The sequence below is a fragment of the Perissodus microlepis genome, chromosome 9, assembly GCF_051167445.1.
Source record: "Perissodus microlepis isolate ML-2025 ecotype Zambia chromosome 9, ASM5116744v1, whole genome shotgun sequence".
Taxonomy (NCBI): domain Eukaryota; kingdom Metazoa; phylum Chordata; class Actinopteri; order Cichliformes; family Cichlidae; genus Perissodus; species Perissodus microlepis.
The window spans coordinates 11,728,014-11,748,693 of record NC_140469.1 but is presented as its reverse complement, the minus strand read 5'-3'; the positions used below and the strand labels follow the sequence as shown (position 1 = coordinate 11,748,693).

Genomic DNA, 20,680 nt, shown 5'->3' with positions numbered 1-20,680 from the left:
ATTTGAAAGAGTGAGTGTAAACACACACAAAAAATATTTTATGTGCTGGAATGTGCAGAAAATAGGTTTAAATATTAAACAAATTTCTTCCAGTCAGAGAATGTTGCATATAATTAAATTTTTGCTTGATGCATAAAGTTAAAATTAATAAAACAAGTTTTAAAAAGAGACTTTTCCATTTGATTACATTTTGTATGATGGATTATGCAGAAAAAGTAGAATTGGGCTGAAAGATCTATTGCTTTATTACCTATTCAGGTTGTAAATCGTGTTTTTAAAAAGTAACTAAGTAATTAATTACTTTTGAAAATAAGTAATCAGTAAAGTAACGGGATTACTTTTTTGGGGGAGTAATCGGTAATTAGTTACTGATTACTTTTTTCAAGTAACTTGACCAACACTGGTAGCGGCAAGGGTAAACAGAGGCCACCCCTTACAAACTTCTAATGCAAACCAAGTCCTTTTGTTCTCCAAGCAGCCCTGAAATATCACAGAAACTGCTCAGTTCAGAAAAAAGCTTGAGGCTTACTCCTAGTAGACTTTTAGTGGGTAAAGAGTAAAAGTTAGGCAGGTGGGCTTCACTGTCAGCTAATTTAAATCACTAAAGTGGACTTCTCGATTGTGGTGTCGGTACCTTTTGGATCATTTTTAATGTATAATCTGACAAATAAAATGGTTTGTTGTTTGGGTGACTATTTTAACAGAAAAAGAAGTCTGTGCTTAAGTCTTTTGATGAAATAAATATTAAATATACAGTCTATGTACAGCTATAGTTAAACTATTCCTAATTTCTGGTCTGCACCATAGACAGCACAAAAGACAGATTTAATGTAATTTTATTTATATAGTACGGTGGCCCCTAGAGACAAAGCACGTACAAACTCCAAAACACTTGCAAACTCCAAAACACTTGCAAACCCCAAAACACATGCAAATTCCAAAACACGACGGAAGTGCTCCAGGACGCTAGGGGCAGTGTTGAGCTTTTGTTACCTAGTAACTACACAAGCCAGGACGTACCAATGACCGGATTTGGGCTGTATCCCAATTCAGGGTCTGCAGCCTTAAAGGCCGCATTTTAAGGCCGATTACGTCACAGCGACACGACGAAGGCTGTCCCAATTCAAAGGCTGCTCGAAATGCGGCCCTCAAATGCGTCCTTAATTTCCCTGAACTTTAAGGATGGGTCGGTGTAGCCTTCATGGCCCAACATATCCCAGATTTCATAGCGCAGCGGTGGTGTGGATAATTTTGCCGACAAAAACGGCGGAAGCGGAGCCACCGAAGAGTAAACTTTCAGAAGTAAGTACTGAATATTATGTCACTTATTTATGCGCAAATGTTTTTATAATGAAGAACATTAAAACATTACTGTTGGCCACATGTCGGGAAAGTTATGTGACATTAGCGATGTTTGTACTAACTTGGTTTTAAAGCCTTTACTTCAAAATATACGCCGTTCAATAGTTGACTTTAATCTTACAGAGAATGTGATGATTTTATGGATAAATAAAGTCAGTCATATATCCACAAACACAACAGGCTGAAAGTCAGTGATGCTGCTCGGTTTGCAGTCCTGAATATCACGGCACAAGCAGGATTCACTGCACTGTTAATGTTAGCTATGTTATATTGCTGCCTCTGTTCGGTGGTGTCGAGCCAAACGGACTTTAACGTGTGTTTGAACGAGCTGACGGTTCACTCGTTAAGCTGAAAGAAAGATGCTTTAATCACAGGAGTCACACATGTGTCCACTGTACCATCTGGGAACTCTTCTTGTTTCGTAATAACACAATCCTCCTTCTCTTGTGCTGTTTTGTAGCAGTGTATACACCTGAGACTGTCACCTGTCTGTCTGTCCTGCACTCTCTCTCTGTTTCTTTCTCTCTGATTGTGGAATAAAAGTATGAACATGTATTTATAAGTTACACTTGTGTTTGAATCCTGCAGCTTATCACACATTTGATTTCCATGTGTGACAACTGCAAGTGTCCAGAGTGAGGACAGACTGAGGGACCCACTGCTGCACATCATCTGTGAGGCCTTGCATCCCTGATGATCCACCAGGACAAACTCAGCAGTGTGTGAGGAAGAGGAGGAGGAAGAGCCAGCAGCAGCTGACAGATGGAGAGAATAGACAGACTGTTCCCTGTTTGTGAAGGACTGCTAGAAAAGTTTAGAATCACTAATTGTCTGTCCTGAATCAGTCTTATTAGGTAATGTTCAAATAATTTTATCCTCCCAGTGTTTTCAGTGTGGGAGAAAGTACTCAGGGCCTTCAGGTTACACACTATGAAAGGCAGCAACAAGTTTAACATTCAGAAACCTAAAGTATGTATCAGCAGCAGAATGGACCTAAAAATAAATGTTTGTTTCAGTTCTATGAAGCTTTGAGTATTTTGGATTAGTAGCACTGCTGTGTTTGTTGCATCATATTGCTGTAATTGTTTATATGCTTTATATATTCTGAGGTAAGTTGATCTATAGTGTTACATCATATTCTATAAGGATGTTATGTGTTTGTATACTTTCTGCCCAGTTTGACCCATTTAGCAGAAGTCAGCCTGTTTAAGGCTCTGATATCTATTCTGTATGACTTAAAGCAGTTATGACATGGTCTGATTTTCTCACCCAATAAAGGAATATTCAATATATCAGTCTACTCTTCATTTTATCAGAAACAGTTATCACAGCTTGTACATTTTCTTTTTATAAATATATGTAAGCAATGAGCCAAATTTAGTAATGCCAACATACTGGAGGAACAACATTTGTCTCTTATATATGATACACCTATATATGCACTGTCAAAGATACTTGTCTTTGAGTGAAGATTTAAGGTGATATATAAATAACTGCAACTTGAATCTGTACTGAGGCTCAGTATTTGACACAGAGTTCATGTTCACTGCTGTAATAGCTAATAATGATTAATATAATAACTATAATATTGGCCATATTATATTTACATTACCAAAGTGATATGACTTTAGTCTCATGAACAACATTAGCTAATTGTTATTTACTAACTAATCTTAAACGACTGTTCAGTACAGAAATGAAGCCCAAAAATCATGTTTTACTGTCCTGTGGTCTCAGCCTCAGATACTTATCAAATCACACAAAGCTCTTGTAGAAACAAACAAACAAATTAACAAAATATGTTCTCCTTCATTTCTGTCAAACAAAGTTGTATGACACGTTTCCAGCGGTTAGTATCATGGTTGCTAGGCAACCTGGGAAGCGAGACGGAGACTAGACCGTCCCATACAGACAAATTTGCCGTTTATTTTGCAAATCGAGCTCAACACTGCCCCTAGCGTCCTGGAGCACTTCCGTTGTGTTTTGGAGTTTGCAAGTGTTTTGGAGTTTGCAAGTGTTTTGGAGTTTGCAAGTGTTTTGGAGTTTGCATGTGTTTTGGAGTTTGTACGTGCTTTGTCTCTAGGGGCCACCGTAATATAGTACCAAATCACAGCACGAGTCACCTCAAGCACTTTTTATCGTAAAGTAAATATCATATAGGAATCGAAAGATGAAGCTTCCAGGTCTGAAAGGTGCCTTAAACGCATGTCTTTTTAATAGCCACCAGGGGGCGATACTTGCAGTTGCAAAAAGACGTGCAGTCCTATGGAAGTCTAGGGGAAAACAACACTCTGACGTGATCTCTGCAAACACTTTCCAATGAGTTTGTGGGCTCAGTCACTCATTTTGGGTCGAACTGAGTAAAATACTGAGTATATTTTTGTAAATTATGGTCATTTCAGGATATCGTCATTAGCTAAAGCCTTGAGACTGACAAGAGGTTAGCCAGTGAATATGCCGTTTCACAGTTAGATCAAACATGGAGATGATGGAAATACTCATCCCGATGCTTCAGCAAAGGACTTTGCAAACCAGTGGGTGACATCACAATAGATACAGACATATTTTACATTGCATATGATCTGCACAGTCACTACTTGTCACTAACAGACTAGCTCTTAGTTGGTGGTAAAAGTGAAAACACTAACTGCCTTAAACAATGATAGGACACATCCACTGATTTAGAATGGCAAAGCATACACTGTAGAAATAATACAGCACTTCCAGAGAGAGCTAGCTATTGCAGATACACAGGCGCACATTCATCAGTGGCCTTGATATCGAGCCTTCTCCCCTTCCATTACCTCCCACAGGTTACAGTACATAATGATCTCACTGGACAGACATCCCCAGGAACAAAGGCCCCATTTGAACCATATAATCACATTTTTCTACAGCCATCATCTTCCACATAATCCCTGAAAAACCATTTGGGTTTTTCTAAAGACCCATCCAAAACCATGACACGTAATGTCAGGCATACCGTCCCAGGACACGCACAAACACATACACACACAAACTCACACTTATCCACCGAGTATCTGATTTCTGTTCCCACTATCCCAAAGCTCCATCACCACTGTGCTGCATTCCATACAAGATGATAAAATGAAGACTGGATACACATCTATCTTTTGTCGTTTTGAGATTTTTTAAATACGTGTGGGTTTGCATGTGTGTGTGGGTGTGTGTGTGTGTCCCTAACCCTGAGGGTAGAAGGATAATTTGCAGTAATTGCTCTTCTGCTGGGGCTTTGCTAACAGATAGATATCCGAGGTATGGCTGTTGGACTGAGCAGTATCAGTATTTTCCATCAATGTACTGACAGCTGAGTGGTAGCAGTCTCAAAACTCAGCTCTCTGTGGAGACTCCAGATGTCCTCCAGGAGCTGGATATGTCATACCTGTGTGTCAGTAGGAGATTTTCTTCCATCCCGTCAAGCACAATTTGTCAGGATTAAGATGCAAACCCACTAGCATGGATGTAGGGTCCATTAAAACCACAAGGTTATGTGATTATCTGTGTTTCTCTCTGTAGTTCTTTTCAACAGCACTTTACGGTTCTACAAGTTAATGTATGCTAATTTAAAGGAAAGTATAGCCTACTATCAAGGTAAAGTGATATAGATTAGGGAAAAGAAGGTAAGGTAATAGTTAGCCAAAAGACAATTTAGAAATACCAATATGAGGCAACTCAGACTGCAATGCAGGCGAGCATAAAGCAGCAGAAGTTTACAGGTTATGCTGTTGGCATGTTAACACGGCTGGTTTCATGTATAAATGTGCACCCTAAGCACTGTTCTGTAAAAGTCTTACTTGGTTGGTCACTCTAACATTTACGGATCTCTTAACAGCTCAGCATGACAGACTGGCTTTCATTTGAACTCAGACTAATCTGATGAAAGTCTTAAAGCCAGTTCTTTATGGAAAATAAATACTAACCAGATGTTTTTCTGCACACAGGACAAAGTCTGAAAAAGTCCACCAACAATGCAACATCACCGGATTCAAAACATATTGTTTGTGTTGGTGTAGTCTCTGGAGGTGCACGGTAGCATCTCCAAAATCACCAAATGCTTTTCTTTTCCCCTGTTCATTTTCTTCCATAATTTCATATCCATCACAAATAAACAATATATAAAGACAGGGTCTGTGGCAGATTAAGGGAACTAATGATTGTAATCAGAGGTTTCACAAAATTATTGCTTCCAGCTGTTTCCAGAAGTCTTTCTCCTTTCTTTATTACACACCTGCAGAATACTTCCATTGATATTTCCAAATCAAAGGAGTGTTTACGCATGAGACACAAAACCGTCCATCCATCCATCCTCTTCCACTTATCCAATTCAGGTTCACAGGAATCCTGGAGCTTATCCCAGCTCCCATAGTTCAAGAAGTGGAGTACACCATGAACAGGTCACCAGCCTGTCGCAGTGACACAAAACTATAGCTAAATTTCTTACAATAAATTCCCCCTAAAGTTGAGACCAGACCGATCAGGACCAAACAGCTTACTAACAGTACTCTATTTCAGACATGTGAGCTCCCACACAGAGTTAAAGGTTATACGTTTTGTTTTGTGTCTGATATCTTTACTAAAGTTTCCTTCCTTAATTACATACAGGTCGTAATATCTCATATTGTCTAAGCAATTATTGAAATACAACCACCAATTTAACAAAACCCAATGCAGTTTAAGCACGGTAACCTGTTCACTTACCATAGCTCACTTCTTCAGCCTTATCTGAATGAAACATTACACACATCCCCTACCTAAAAGGGTTGTGTACCTTAAACTGCTTGTACTTCTATTGCCATCTGCTCAGTGTAGCAAGATGTTGATGCAGCTAAATCGTGCTTAAGTCACCCTGACACCAACTAGAACTTAGTACTACAACTACATCTACACTACAAATACCATGAATGAGCACATTTGTTAGCAAGTTAGCAAAAAAGTATGTGGTGGTGGATAAATAACAACCAGGCAAAAGGACATTAAACAGTGAATCCCTCGTGTTTCTGAATAATCCCAGTTCATAAAATCAAATAGAACATATAATAACACAAACTGCTACATGGTGTAGTGGTGGTTAGCACTGTTGCATCCCAGCAGGAAGGTCCTGGGTTCAAATCCACCATCTGCCCGGGGCTTTTCTGTGTGGAGTTTGCATATTCTCTCTGCATCCTTGATAAGTGGGGTTAGGTTGATTGGTGATTCTAATAATAGGTGTGAATGGTTGTCTGTCTCTATGTGCTCGCCCTCTTGCTCTATGGGACCCTGAGTTGGATGAGCGGATGGAGAACAGAGTGCTATAGTCTCACATATTTATACATCTGGAAAGTGTCACATCACAGTTTTGCAGTCAAAACCTTTAAGAATCACTTTTTAAAAATCGGGATATTATTTCAGCTTACGCTGACCATTACGGATTGGAATCATGATTGAATTTATGAGAACGAGGCGAGGTTTGCGAGCATTGCGAGCATTGCTTAGAGATAATCAGATACGCCACATTAAAAAAAAGACTGCTTGCAAATTCCAGGGAAAACTGCAATTTGCTAAAGCTCTTGCATATAAAGAAAACTTGGACTGAAAATATGACGTTTTTAAAGCTAAGGAAAAGGGACCTCACAGGATTTACAAGACAAATATGTGTGTGTGTGCGTGTGTGTGTGTGTGTTTGTGTGTAACAAAGAAGCCTTGGGAGTTCATGCACACACATTCACCCCTTACAACCACATCTATAATCTTGAAACAGCATTGGTGTCAATTTGAATACTTGAAATGGCTACAAACAATTGCTAAAATTAATGGCCAGTTACAGTTTCCCCTAAAGTCTGTAAAAACAAGTGTTCTTCTCACTGGACACCAATTCGGGCCAATGAGCTGTCAGCAAAAGACAGTGTAACATCTTTTTCACATTTATAAGGAAATTCCATCAAATCAGGACAGAAATGAGCTGGAAAATAAACCCCGCCGATTCCCCCCCCACTTTATAGGATGTTAATAAAAAATGTAATTCTATACTAAAGCAGCTGTCACAACAGCCTCTGGTCAGGCTAATGGTGGCCTACACTTCAGTTCAACTGTGATCAGCGGTCTTCACACAAGGTTACATCCTGTGGCTGGAGGAGCCGGATGCCTCGCTGGAAGTAGGACGCACAAACTGAAGGCGCCTTAACTTTGACATCCACCAGTTCAACCACGTTTAATGTGAGGTTTATAACAGTAAGTCGTAATGCATGCAAGGCAGGCCTTTCCCCTGCAGACAAAAACAAGGATTTTCTCCCTTTATTTCGGATTAATAAAGTGATTTCATTTCGACACGAACATGAGAACAAACTCAACCAAACATCGCTGGTTGACTTTGCAACAATCCTACACTGGGATGATTTATCCTGCAGTACATGGCACCCAAAAAGATGCTCCATTTAAAGCTGGTCTGATTTTAAGGACTGGCTATCCTTTGGTTGTCATTAGATACAGGGGGAAACATTTCACTGGCCAGGAGAGAGGGTGTTTTTTTGAGTCCGTGACTGCATCCTGAAAAAATATGAGACTGCTGCAAATCTATCAGCGAATTTTAAAAATAAAAATGTCTCTGGCTGTTGCCTGGTCGCAAAATGAGATCCCCAAACAAAGAACGACAGGTGGACCAGTAATAGTTTTCAAAGACACCATTAAAGTCAATATTTATTGGGAAAATCAGCGACCCCAAACAAACGGAGGGCATGATCGTTTAAAAAAAAAAAAAAACAGAGAAAAAGAAAAAAGAAGGAAAGAAACCTCTGATCTTGTTCCTTTTTTCTGCAATGCTCTTTGTCCTTGATGCTCGGCTCCTCTTTGGTTTTGGCTCTTCCTCTTTGGTTTATATGAATGATGATAGCTACCTATGGTCTTCCTCTTAGGTTGTGACCACAGACCCTCTCAGAAATTGCTCCCTCTGCTGCTTTATTAAATTGGCCACCACTCGGTGCTAAGTGAATATTCCATAAACAGAGACGAACTCCTGCGGTTTTTGATGGGCCCATTTTCAGCAAAACAAACCATTTCAGTGGCTTTGAATTATTACCAGGCCCCATTTTATTTAGATTGTGTCTATAAGGGACGGCGGCTGTCAAGAGTCCCCCTTTTATTGGCTTTCTGAGGTCTAATTGCACAGACTGTGTGTAGTCTGCACAGCCGTCATCTTCAGGTTGCTGTGTGTTCCTGCTCGTACGTGTCTGCCTATATTTATCTGTGTGTGTGCCTTTGTAGACGTGCAGCAGCACAGGCAGCAAAAAAGCCTGCTATAGTGATCTGCCGTTAAAATCTGCTTTTGGGCAGCAGGTGTGCATGCGTGTGAGTGTGTGCGCATATAAGTGTGTGTGTGTGTGTGTGTGTGTGTGTGTGTGTGTGTGTGTGTGTGTGTGTGTGTCTGGTCCCAGATTTAGAGGAGGAAGCCGGTGTCAGAGCTGAGAGATGGATCCCTCCTCAGGGATCCGATAAATAAGGAAAAAATATCTTTGAAAAAGGGAAACACAGCTGTTTCCAAAGGAGAAGGCAAAATATCGGTGGCTTTGCATTCCACAGCCACAAGGTAGAAGGCCAGCTCGCCCCGTGATGATGTTTGGGACTCTATTTTCGCTCCCCACGTGAACACCTCCCTTTTTTTTTTCTTCCTCTCTACACATCTTCTCTTCCATTATGTCGCTCCCTCCTCACCCCTCTCTCACTCTTCCCTCCACTCTGTCTGTCATAAAGACAGTCGGACCGCAGTGTGATTCCCATTGGAAGGTCCACGGTGACCACAATGCATTTCAGCGGCTTAGAGGCAGAGCACATGATCCACTGATAAACCAGTCTGGGCGGGCTTCAATACTCCCCCCCGGGCCGACTTACATGTAAGACCTACTGCTTGTTTTACACACAGGCACGGCTCCAAAAACAGCGACGGTAACAGGATACCCGGATATTCAAAAAGCAGGTGGGCCTTGAGGAAAATCGGTAGAAAAATAATCAAGGTTTCTAATAATAGGTCTGTCGACGGTGTCAGCAGAGCGTTGCAGAATGAAAGTGTAGAACGCACCGGCCTTCTCCACTTTATCTGAGCTCGCAGAGAACGTTTAGAAACTCACATCGAAACAGTCTTTTATCATTTCAGTGAAGCTCGCCGGGAACTTCCTTTAACACACATGGATAAATGTGCAACACACTGCTACAAACACGAGAGTGATCAATGCTGTCACCGCAAACAGCTGTAGAAAAAAATACATAAGTGAAAACTGAAGAGAGCGAAATGTTACAGGAATAATCAACACCGCAGTGATTAAAGAAGGAAATTAGCATTTTCATTTTAATTACAGATTACATACTAATCACGTGTTTTCATCTCGCTGTTGGAATAAATGATTTTAGAAGCAAAATCATTAGCAGGGTGTGCACGCACACAGAGAGTGGAAAACCACCCAAAATTAGTCCACATGGAAGGATGTTTCGTGGCCTAAACGAATCATTAAAGCACTGTGTGGAAGTGCAATACCTCAAAAGGAAACCACACGCTGTTAGCTTAGGAAATCTGATTAAAGTGCAGTGCGGTGTAATAGCTCGCGCTGTCACTGACTGCTCAGTGTGCAAAGATTGTGCCGAACAGTTGCTTCTAATGACTTCAGAGAGAAAGCTTATGGCTTCAAACAGGAAATCAATTGCATGTTAGTAACATTTAAAAAAAAAGTTACTTAAATATTTATTATATTTTTTAACAAGCTTTTGCCTTCATTCTTAAGGTGGTTTTGAGTGTTTTGAAAACCCAAATAAAAAGTATTATTAGTATTATTATACAGCGCAGTTGTGTAGTATAACTGTCGCCCTCACTCATATCTATTGTCTGAAGTTTGGAGGAAACATGGTGCCGTTTTTAATAAAAGTGTCCAGATTGAGGGAAATTCTGGACTCTTGACTTGTACGGGCAGGAGCAGAAACGCCACATATGCTACAGTGTTTAAAATATGTGAAATAAGACAGCGAGTCACGAAGTCTGACTATCTGAATGACTGTCAACACTTTCCCCAGCTTCCCACTGGCCACTTTAAATTATCTCATAATTTCACAGTGGTGCACGAATGCAACATTTACTGCAGTTACGGGAGTTATCTAAAGGTTCATATCCTTCATGTTCCTAGAGATATCTCTGTAGCACAACACTAAGCTGAGACATTCTGCCTCTATGCAGCTGGTTTTTCTTTTATTTGGATGTGAAATACAGATAACAGGGAGAGAGGAATGCGTCATCAAAGACATGGGCTGGACACACGTCACGTAACCTGGATGAAGGGAGATCTGAGCATATTATTCGCAAAAAAACAAAAAACAAATAAGCAAACAAAAAAACAAAAACAAATGGGAGACTTCCTCTTCCAAAAGGATTCATACATTTAAACATTGAGATAAGGTCTCCAGGAGACTGGCTGCTCAGATATGTGCACAGTGTCAGTACAGGGGGAAGCACTGGGCAGAGTTTCCCTTGCACATCCTTAGTGATAAGAACCTTTAATCCAAACTGCCTCGTGGCAAGAGGAATGGATACATTTTTTCTATGAGTGGCCTCACTTAGGATTTAAACCTCTGGCCTAATCTGTTTGGTGACACATATGTAATGCCTTATAAATTTGGAGCGTTTAGGATTTAAAGACATAATTTTACTTTTTTTGTAACTGATTGTAGAAAAAGATTAAACCGATCTTTCTTTGCTGTTTTTTCTTCTTCCTCACCTGACCGACCTTTGTCATTCTCGTTCTCCAGAGATGCCTCGATTAAGAAATTTTAGATTTAAATCAAAAATGTTGTGCACAGCATATCGAGAGCACTTATTGCTTACCTTCCTCCTTTGCACTCTTTTTTTCTCATCTCACTCTTCCTCCCCGCCCCAATTCATCTCTCCTGTCTCTGACTGTTTTCCTGTCAGTATCGTGTTTAGAAAGTCAGCCCGTGGGTCAGCCTAGGGCTCGTAAATTTGTCAGCATCGGCGCTGCAGAAAGGGGAGGCTACTTGCTCAGAAGGGTCAAGAGCACTGGTGGTCATATGGGGCCTTTTTCTCACTGCGGACTCGTAGTTGTTGTTTCAGGCACGTCCTCTTTAGAGAGACACCCAGCCTGGGAACATGCGACGGGCAGCAGTGTGTGATGAAGACATCTTGTGTGATGAAGTTTGAGTTCCAAGTTGTCTAAAGGGTACATTCAAATACTCTCTGTTTACCAGAGCAGACACTCACGGTGAAAGCACGAGTCTGTATTTGTGTATTTGTAAAGACTTGCGTTGCTACATTCATGTCGCGACCCCTGACCCTAACCCTGAAGAACGGACTCCACCCCGACACACTGATCATTGTTGTTGAGAGACCTTACGTTTCTAAATGTTCACACACAAACATATGCACATACACAAGAAAATAAACCTATTTTCTAATGTTTTTAACAGGGATATAGGTGCTACATGCTATAAATAGAAACACATAAAAGCTGGTAGGAAGACTTCTTCGATTACGGAGGACTTTACCAGTCCTCTTTAAGTCCATTAAAGTACTGCACTCTATTCTAAAATAAAAAAACAAAACAAAACAGAAAACAAGAGACCAAGAGCATCAGCAAAACACCAAAAAGGTGCTAAACTTCTTGTTAACGTGTCCATTGTAAGAACAAGATCTAAAGAGACTGGTGTTAATGGAAAACCATCATGAAGAAACCACAGCTTCCTGCACGCCAACAGCAAAACCTGGAGGTAGCCTCATAGATTGATGCTATTTTTTCTTTAGATGTCTGAACAAATCAGCATCAAGATAAAAGAAGAAAATAATTATAATTGTTATTTATTTTGTTTGATTTATTTATAGTCTTTTTTTGCATTCACAAATGTCCAAATAAAATAAAATAAAGTCCATTCAGTGACTTTTGACATATTTTTGACTGGACTAAACTGGTTTGGGCTGGAAATGATGCCAATGTGTCTTAAAATCTTAAAATGATCAAATCCATCCAAAATGCACACGTGCAAACACTAAGACATGATAGGTCCATAATTTGTTGGACAAAGATGCAATTTCTGTAGTCTCTGTACACCATCACAGTCGAGCTGGTCAAGTGTTTTGCCTCTTTTTAAGAATGTACGAGGTCTGATGCTGATCTGGACACACAAAGTTTTTGCCTCCTCTCTGATACGTTTATTTATTTTTTCCCAACCTAATGATGGCGTCCTTCACTTGCACTGACAAATCTTTTTTGTCCTCATTTTTAAAATATCAGTGAAAAGCAATTTATTGTGGAATAAATAAGCAATAATGAATGCATTTATGCACTCCTTATAATGGTGCTAGCCTGCAAGCAGCCTGTGGGGCTCCCTTTCTTCTTTTTGTTCCTTTCCTTGTTCCCATTTTTTTAATTGATCGGAGATAAATCCTTGCTTCCCGGTGGATTCACAGAAGAATGTGACACCAGGAACGTTTACCGTCACCATTTATGCCATTCCCGTCAGCCGAGAATGAGTCTCTCTGACGGGGTAAATGATGGCGTCATTATGATAATGATGGAGATTACTGGGCACAAAAGGACATGCTGAGTTGAGATTTCAGCAGGAAAAAACCAACCAGCCAGTTCTTACTACACACCAGTGTAGATGTGAACTATATTGGTGAGGGCCTGATTTAAGAAGGGAACATTGACTAATTTGATAGAATTAAATGTTTTTACATTATTTTTGAGCTGCAGGTGCAGCTGTGGTCTTTGTCTTTGGATGCCATTTCTTCCCCTTCTACTTTTATTTTATTTTATTTGTAGCTACAAACTTGGGGAAATTGGAGAAATGCATAAATCAAAACAAAGTGAAACGTGTTCTTGCATCTTCACCTCTTTCTTTTGTCCGTCTCATGTTCGCACTCTTCAGACATACAAACTCAGCCTCACACGAGCACAAAACCCTGATTCCTGGTTAATGATCTCCTCCTTGTAGACACTTAAACATGACACAAAGCCTGACAGTTTTAAAGCCCCCCTCGGGAGAGCGACGCAGGAGTTAAAAAATGTGCACAAAAAAAAAAAAGGCAGGAGGCAACGAAAGTGATTGTGTTTTCTCTCCGGGGTTTTAAATGCAGCGTTCTTCTCGCATCGCAAACCCCATGAGATACCAGGAAATAGTTAAAAAGTGACACGCAAAGACAGATAGACGTGGAGAGGAATCGCAGATGTGAGAGATGCGAGCGGAGCTTGGCGTCACTTTCTTTTAAGCACAGCAGAGCAAACAGAACAAATTCCTCCATGCCTGCACGCAGAGGTGATAAATGGGAGCAGCGAGTCCTAATCAGATGTTCCGCCGGGGTTATCGGCTCATTTCGATAGATCGTTACCAGCAGGGAGTGCGCTGCACCTCACCTCCTTATCTCGTCACACTCCGTCATCCCACGCCTCTATCGCTCCGAAGTGGAATGCCCAATGAAGACATGAAAATGGATGGGAGGCAGAGGGGAAAGGAGGAACATGGGAAGAGGTGTAAGGGAGCCCCAAATCTCAGCTGCCATCTCTTCAAGCCTGAGAGTTATGCCGTGAGAGGGAGCGATATTATCGAGGGGTGGATGAGTGTGTGTGAGATTGTGTGTGTACATCCTCTTACCGAGCACAATACAGTCAGGAGACGCACTCATCAGCACTGTAATGTGCACAAATGTTCTCCTAGGACGTTCAACAGAGTTGTCCTGTAACACTCCATCTTTTTATGACAGCCTTCTTTTTTTTATGAAGCCTGACTGGAAAAGACATAATCTCGTTAACCAGACATGTTTCCCCCATCAACCCTGTTTGTTTCTTGAGGCAGCTGTGTGTTTTGCCAGAGCGCTCAACAACCAACTCAATCCAAACATGAGAAAAAGGAAGCGCGCTGAAACCCTGAAACTCAATAAGCAGAATTATTTGTATATCTTGGGCCATTCTTGAACATCATCGCAAGTTCAAGTGAATTTGTTGCGGCAGTGAAATATCTGATACTGTAAACAGATGAAAACAAACACAGAGGTTTGTACTACGTAATTTTTCTCACCGTTGAAGGAAGGCCTTCACTGCCAAGTTTATGTTTCAGAAAAGAGCTTTTATTCCACTCTAGGATATCTTGAATTCCTCGCTTAACTTCTGGCTAATACTGTTTACGGGGTTCTCAAAGTTGAAGAAAAGTGATGGGTGGTCCTCTGTTCTGGTCCCTTTGGCTTTGCAGGAAGTGTTTCAAGACAATTTAGTGAAAATTTTCCAATTTTCCACAGTCCGTGCCTTAAACAATCGACTCTTTGATCGAAGCCAGCTAATTATTTGATCATGCTGGAGCTCTGGGACACGTACTGCTGCAGAGGAAGTGGCTTACCTGGGCTTAGGCACTGAGAAACGCAGCCAGGCATCATAAGACAAGGAAAACAGGCATTTAATAAGGGCACTTCATTTGAGAATAAGCCCAGGGCTGTCTGAACCCGGCTAATCTCCCCAAAACCCACTTCTTAAAGCTTTCTGCCTTGTTTGCCTTTAAAGTGTGGGAGGTAGGTGAACGCTTGGCTGTTTGCTTAGTGACAGCTCAGGTATAGCCATGCAATGAGGTGTGCAGAGACTGAAAGGACAGGGAAAAAGAGAAAATAAGGGTAGAAGCGATGACAGACAGGTGGGAGAAAGCATAAAACAATTTCATTACATTCGAGCTTCGAGGGAAAGACGTGCAGTTTTGCTTTCTGGACACCGGGAAAAATGCCAAGTTTAAATGCAACCAAGATTAAATCAAGATGTCATGTTTGTTTGTTTGTTTTCAGACCTCCTCCAGAGAGTGTTAGAGATGCAGTCTACCAAAAGCTGCATGTGTTTTTTCCAAGATGAAGATCTGATGTGTACTTTTTTCTAAGTTCTGCTACACCGATGAGCAGTCTGTGCATCGAAATAGCCACTCTCCACACTACATATAAAAAAATCTATCTGAACCCTGATAAAAATATAAGTTGGACAATTTATTACTCAGATTTTAAGATTAAATCCCATCCCTCCTTCAAGGTTATGGGCACCTCTCATCTTTGATTGTGGGTTTTCTAGATGAGCTGTTGTTTCAACTAGAATGAACAGACTGCACTATTAGGCCTGCTTATTCTCAATTACATCTTGTATAGAATGGATCGGTGAGCATAAATGTGTCAAAGGTAAGTGTAGATACAAACAAGAAGTATTAAGGGCAGATTATTAAGACGTGGAAAACTGCACTTTAGCCAGACGGTGAAAAATCTTCCCCCGAGACACACACATAATCCTCTGTACTCCCAAATCTAACCACAAAAATCTGATTTGTGATCTGCTTGACGAAGCAGCCCGTGACTAAATGTAAATGAATCTTATCTGGATGCTCTGTATCCTGAGAAAACAAGAGCAACTTGGGCCTTAGAAGAAAAAGTAGCTATGAGGACAGGTTTCATCTCACCTCCAAAGCATCAGAGGGTATTTAGAACTCGAAAAAGTCAAACAAGGTTCAAAATCCCTGTGGGGGTTTTCCAGGATTATTATGGGACCTTCCCCTCGGTGCCTCCCAGCAGACAAACAGAAGCCCTGCAGAGCTATGCCAAGCTTTAGAGAGACCTCCGCACCTGCCTGCCTGTCTGTCTGTCTGTCTGTCGGCCACAAACACATCATAGTTAAATGCAGATGACACAGGAACAACATTTGTCGTTCCTGCTCGGCGACCCATGAAACCAAAGGCGTTTCTGTGCATCTCTCATTCACCATAACCACCAGGAAACAGCCTAACCGCTAAAAATCAAACCTGATAGGAATAGCAAATTTTCCCCTGCTGACTATTATAACCGTCACTGCGGCTTTGGGTATTTGCTCAGCAATATGTCACCGCTCATTAATTGAGTGAGCAATGACCTCTTGTATTTGTTTTCCACTGGAATGCAGCTTTACCAATACTGGTCACTTACTCCACAATATACTACCTTGTGAGAGATTTACCGAGGAGTCCAGTAGGTCATATTTTTTCCCCCCAGTAAATATTAATAGTTCTAATAGTTCACTGCAAATGTGAATGTGGAAAACATAGCTTTGTACACTAAAGGATGAACACTCTTTATAGTTCTTGCCGTTCTTGCCGGTAAAGGATTAGAAGCACTTCCTTTCACACGTGAAACAAGTGCTTCTAACAACCCCCGACTCCTGTTGTTCAGAGCGACCGTCACCTGTGGACCTCTCTGTGCATCAGGACGTGTCCAGAGCTGCAGAGTGTCGCACAGGGTGAGTCACACGGCACACAGTGTCGCTTCACTCCACCCCAGTGGAAAAGCAGAACGTCCACAAGGCAAACAGTGATGAACGCGCTCCTCTAGGAATGAAGATGAAAAAGCAGCTGGAAAATGTGCTTCTGCTTCCTCCTTCCCCCCCCAATTTAAAGTTTTCCACATCTTTTTTTCTTCTTTTTTTCAGTGGGTCATTCTGAACAAGTGATGAAGGCATGGGAGAATGGACGACCAAACACAAAGTGTACATGAATCACGCAGAGGTGGGGGTGTGAGGAGGCATATGGTTTGCAGAGAGCGCATTTGAGACCGAATGTAACGCTGGGGCTCTTAAATCTGTCTGTGCCCCCGGGAGAATACACTCTGAGAATGAGACATCTATCTGTGCTGCTGCCACGGTTGGCTGTGAAAGCCATCAGCTCAGACCCAAGTTTAAATCACTGTCATTGTTTTGTTTGCTACGGGGCGCTTTCACCTCTGTGATTCGTACATCTGCACACATGGCTGGTTTCAAAACAGGTGAATCCACTTTGAAAACCATGTGACCCGTGTAAACCACATGTCATCTTCTTTAATTTGACCGATGATCTTGCTACAGTGTGTTTCACTTAACAATATTTGTCAGATGAAGGAGCTCGGCTGAACCCGAGTCTGTTAATCTGTCATTTTCAAATCCTTTCAGACAGATTGTTTGACTTCTCCGCTTTTCTTTCTCTCATTAATCTTGATTCCAATTTGTAGTTTTACTCAGGCCACACATGATATCCAGATTTCTGGGGCTCCTTTTGAAATACACACACAAAAGGACCACCCAGAAGTGTTTCTTTCTACTATAGTTTTCTAAAAGAGAATCCACCACACAAATGGCTCCAATCGCCCAAAAAAACCCCAAAAAAGACACATTAAAAACTAATCGGACGGCGACGACACACGGTAGTCGTGCAAGGCCTTATTTGCAAAGCAGATGGAAAGCCTTGGCCTGTCCAACATTAATTACAATCACATTCAGGGAGGAAGCCATCCCTCCTCCAGGGCGGTTAGAACTCTGTGTACGGCTGGAGGAGATGGCAACCTAATCCCCTGGTCACCGCAGAAATCTGAGGGAATCGTCAAAGGATGGACAGGACATGATTAATCAAAGTGGAGAGCCAGATGTGCAACAACACGGGCGTATAAACCGAACACTCGCACAGCAAAGGAACACTAAAGCCACAGATGCACAAACACCATCGCATTCCCCCCACAGAAGCCAACAAGAGGGGCTCCGATATATGAGACCAAAACGACGGCCTCCTCCTGTCTGAATATCTGGTTTTCATCACTACAAAATTGCAACATCAATCCTCAGAGGTACAATAAGTAGAGAATAGTGCTCTACTTCAGTCACTCCAACCTAATTCACTTCTTCGTTTGCGGTATTGAGTGACTGTTAAATGGTTTGGAAAGGTGAGGGGTAAAAAATATTTACAGGAATATTTGTTTTAAGAAAAGTTTGAGTGAGGGGGGGGGGGGGTGAAGCCATAAGACTACATTCCTCAGCAGTGATATGTTCCCACTGCTCTCCTAGCCAGATCATGACAATGCACCGAGTCCCCCCCCCCCCCCCAAAAAAAAGACAATCAATCTGGATTTAAGCCTCCTTCTCCACCAGCGCCTGACTCTGGCAGCGCGTCTGTTTATCTTGAGGCGCTCTGTTTAGAGTCTCCCAGTAAACACTACAGCTCCTAATGGAAGGAAAGGCTTTGAGCTTTTATGTCCTAAACCCGTTATGATTAAAGTGTTCCTCTTTATCATCACTCGAGCTAATTAAAGACAAAGCTGCTTGGGAAACACAAACAACGCGACGCGATTTACGCACAGTAACCGCAACTCGCTGTAACGGAGGTCAACGGCAAGAATAGCCTTATATATATATATATATATATATATATATATATATATATATATATATATATATATATATATATATATATATGTATGTGTGTGTGTGTGTAGTTACACGCCAGCGGTGGTGGTTGATGGTTTGCTGAGAATACGAGGTTTATTTTTCCCGAGAAGACATAAATCATGGCGTAGATTGCACAGCAAGCCTTGACCACAGAATTTCGGTCCTATAAATGAGCTGAGGAGGGCGAATTTACGCGGAGGGAGAGGACGTGTAACAATAAATTACTCAGAAACAATACGAACCTCGTCAGTTTTTCTTCAAACCGCACAGTAGATGAGTTTGTTATTTGCTCTCCCTGTGGTTTGCACAATGGGTTCGTTCATTATCCGGCGCTAAAAGTGCATAACTGTGTGTCTGCTTTGTGTGTCGCGCTGTGTTGAGAGCTGTAACCTCAAAGTAGATGAGACAAAAAGAGCCAAGTTATGCCCCTTTATTTTATATTTTACTTTTTTAGCATTAAATTCCAATAAAGTTTTGTTATTTTGTCTAATTATCTTCCGGTCTGCCCAGGCACTCTCGTTTCACTTGCTTGTATAAAACACCTGTTCGGTCTCATATAAAATAGACCCAACACAATCACAATTACGCACAGAGAAAAAAAATCACAGATGAAAAAGTTTTGTTCTGTTTCAATAACTTACCTAAATTAACGAAGCTCATCACCATGTCTGCATCATTTAGAAAGGCAGTTTCTTGATATGTGGCCAGGGGAGGGCTCTGGGTCGTCCGCATGGCCTGATATCGCTCCAACCTGCTTTCCACTTGGCTCTTCTCCTCGCTGGATATAGTGTTGTATAAGTCCAGCATGAAAAGCGGAGCGGAATTGTACTTTCCGTTTGACAAATGCGGTCTCGGTCTGTGGGGCAGCCCCAGGATGGACAGGATCTCCTTCTGCATCTCCCTCTTCTCGTGCGTCCTCAGCCGCCGGTGGGTGAAACCTGCTTGAACCTCGTTATTTCCATCCAGTGAATAATTACTCCCCGCGACTGTGAACATGCAGTAATAAGCGCTCCACCACAATCCGACCAAGGCAAGCCAGCGGATGGTCATGGTGTTGTCCCGCAGTGGCTCTCCGGAGTCCCAAGAGTGGCTGGCTTGGAGCTTCAGTCGCCTATCCGAAAGTAAAAATGCGCGTAATGGTAACCAAAGTCCGTCCGAGCGCGTTGTGATCTGTGGCAACCAAAGATCAAAAGCAAAGAAAGAATCGTGTATCAAGCCATTTAAAAGACTCGCCAAAGCAAAATGCGCATAATAGTATCGGCCCAGCTTTCATTTCTGATCGCCGTAGCGCGCTTGGCTCCTTCAGGATAAAGTGCACCATGTGAAACTTAATTCTGAGCGCTCCAGTAAGTCGGTCAACAGACACCGTCTGATGTCACATTTACCAGAAGAAGAAGAACAACAACTCCTCTGACAGAAGCCATGTTACTTACAGCGGATATATCTACTCGCCTGGATTTATGGCTTTTCCAAAGCTGCGCACTGGGTCCTTAAACTGTTCGAAGCGCTCTCAGCGACAGTCACCTACTCCCACAGGCGGAGTGTCAGAGTCTAACAGGAATCAGCAGGTTGCAGTCCATAATATGCGTGCGCACGGACGTGTTCAGCGCTTTAACCGCCCACTCTGTGCGCTCTCAGCCAGAGGTGGAGCTCTTTTTAGGCTGCAAACACGACCTAACATCGTATTTCCAGAATTTATTTACAGCCTGTTTGTTTTAATAAAGCTGTCAGGTTTGTGAAGCACGAGATGCGCTCGTTATTTTACACTTTCCGTGTCAGGACTTGAGGGAAACTCTGCTTCTGCGTCATACTTCTACGTGTAATAAATAAGACTGTTGGGGTCGATCTCACACTTCTGATCGGAGCACACCATACTCTAAAATGATCTGTTTTTAACGAGGTTTGAAGAGTTGCGATGCGGGAGCTTGAATCAGTAAATGTGCTAAAGCAGGGGTCACACATTTACACGTTGTCCTGTTGAGGCACGACCCCTGACGATGGAGTCTGAAACAGCAAGTAAAGCGCTCACAGCAGCTACAAGCGAGAAGAGCCCGCACCTTCCTGTTACCGCCGCTGGAAATAACGCGAACAAATTGCGC

The 20,680-nt window shown here is 41.9% G+C and overlaps 2 protein-coding genes across 2 annotated transcripts in view; both read right to left on the bottom strand.

Annotated features, from left to right (window-relative positions):
- The window catches only part of bmp6 (bone morphogenetic protein 6), a 52,355-nt gene extending 32,149 nt beyond the window's left edge, over window positions 1-20,206 (bottom strand). The window contains exon 1 of the mRNA XM_084939020.1: window positions 19,223-20,206. Coding sequence (XP_084795146.1) covers window positions 19,223-19,631 — 409 coding nt within the window. The 5' untranslated portion in view covers window positions 19,632-20,206. The remainder of the gene's footprint in view (window positions 1-19,222) is intronic.
- Window positions 1-20,680, bottom strand: part of LOC146380149 (uncharacterized) — a 56,422-nt gene that overhangs the window by 11,497 nt on the left and 24,245 nt on the right. The window lies entirely within an intron of this gene.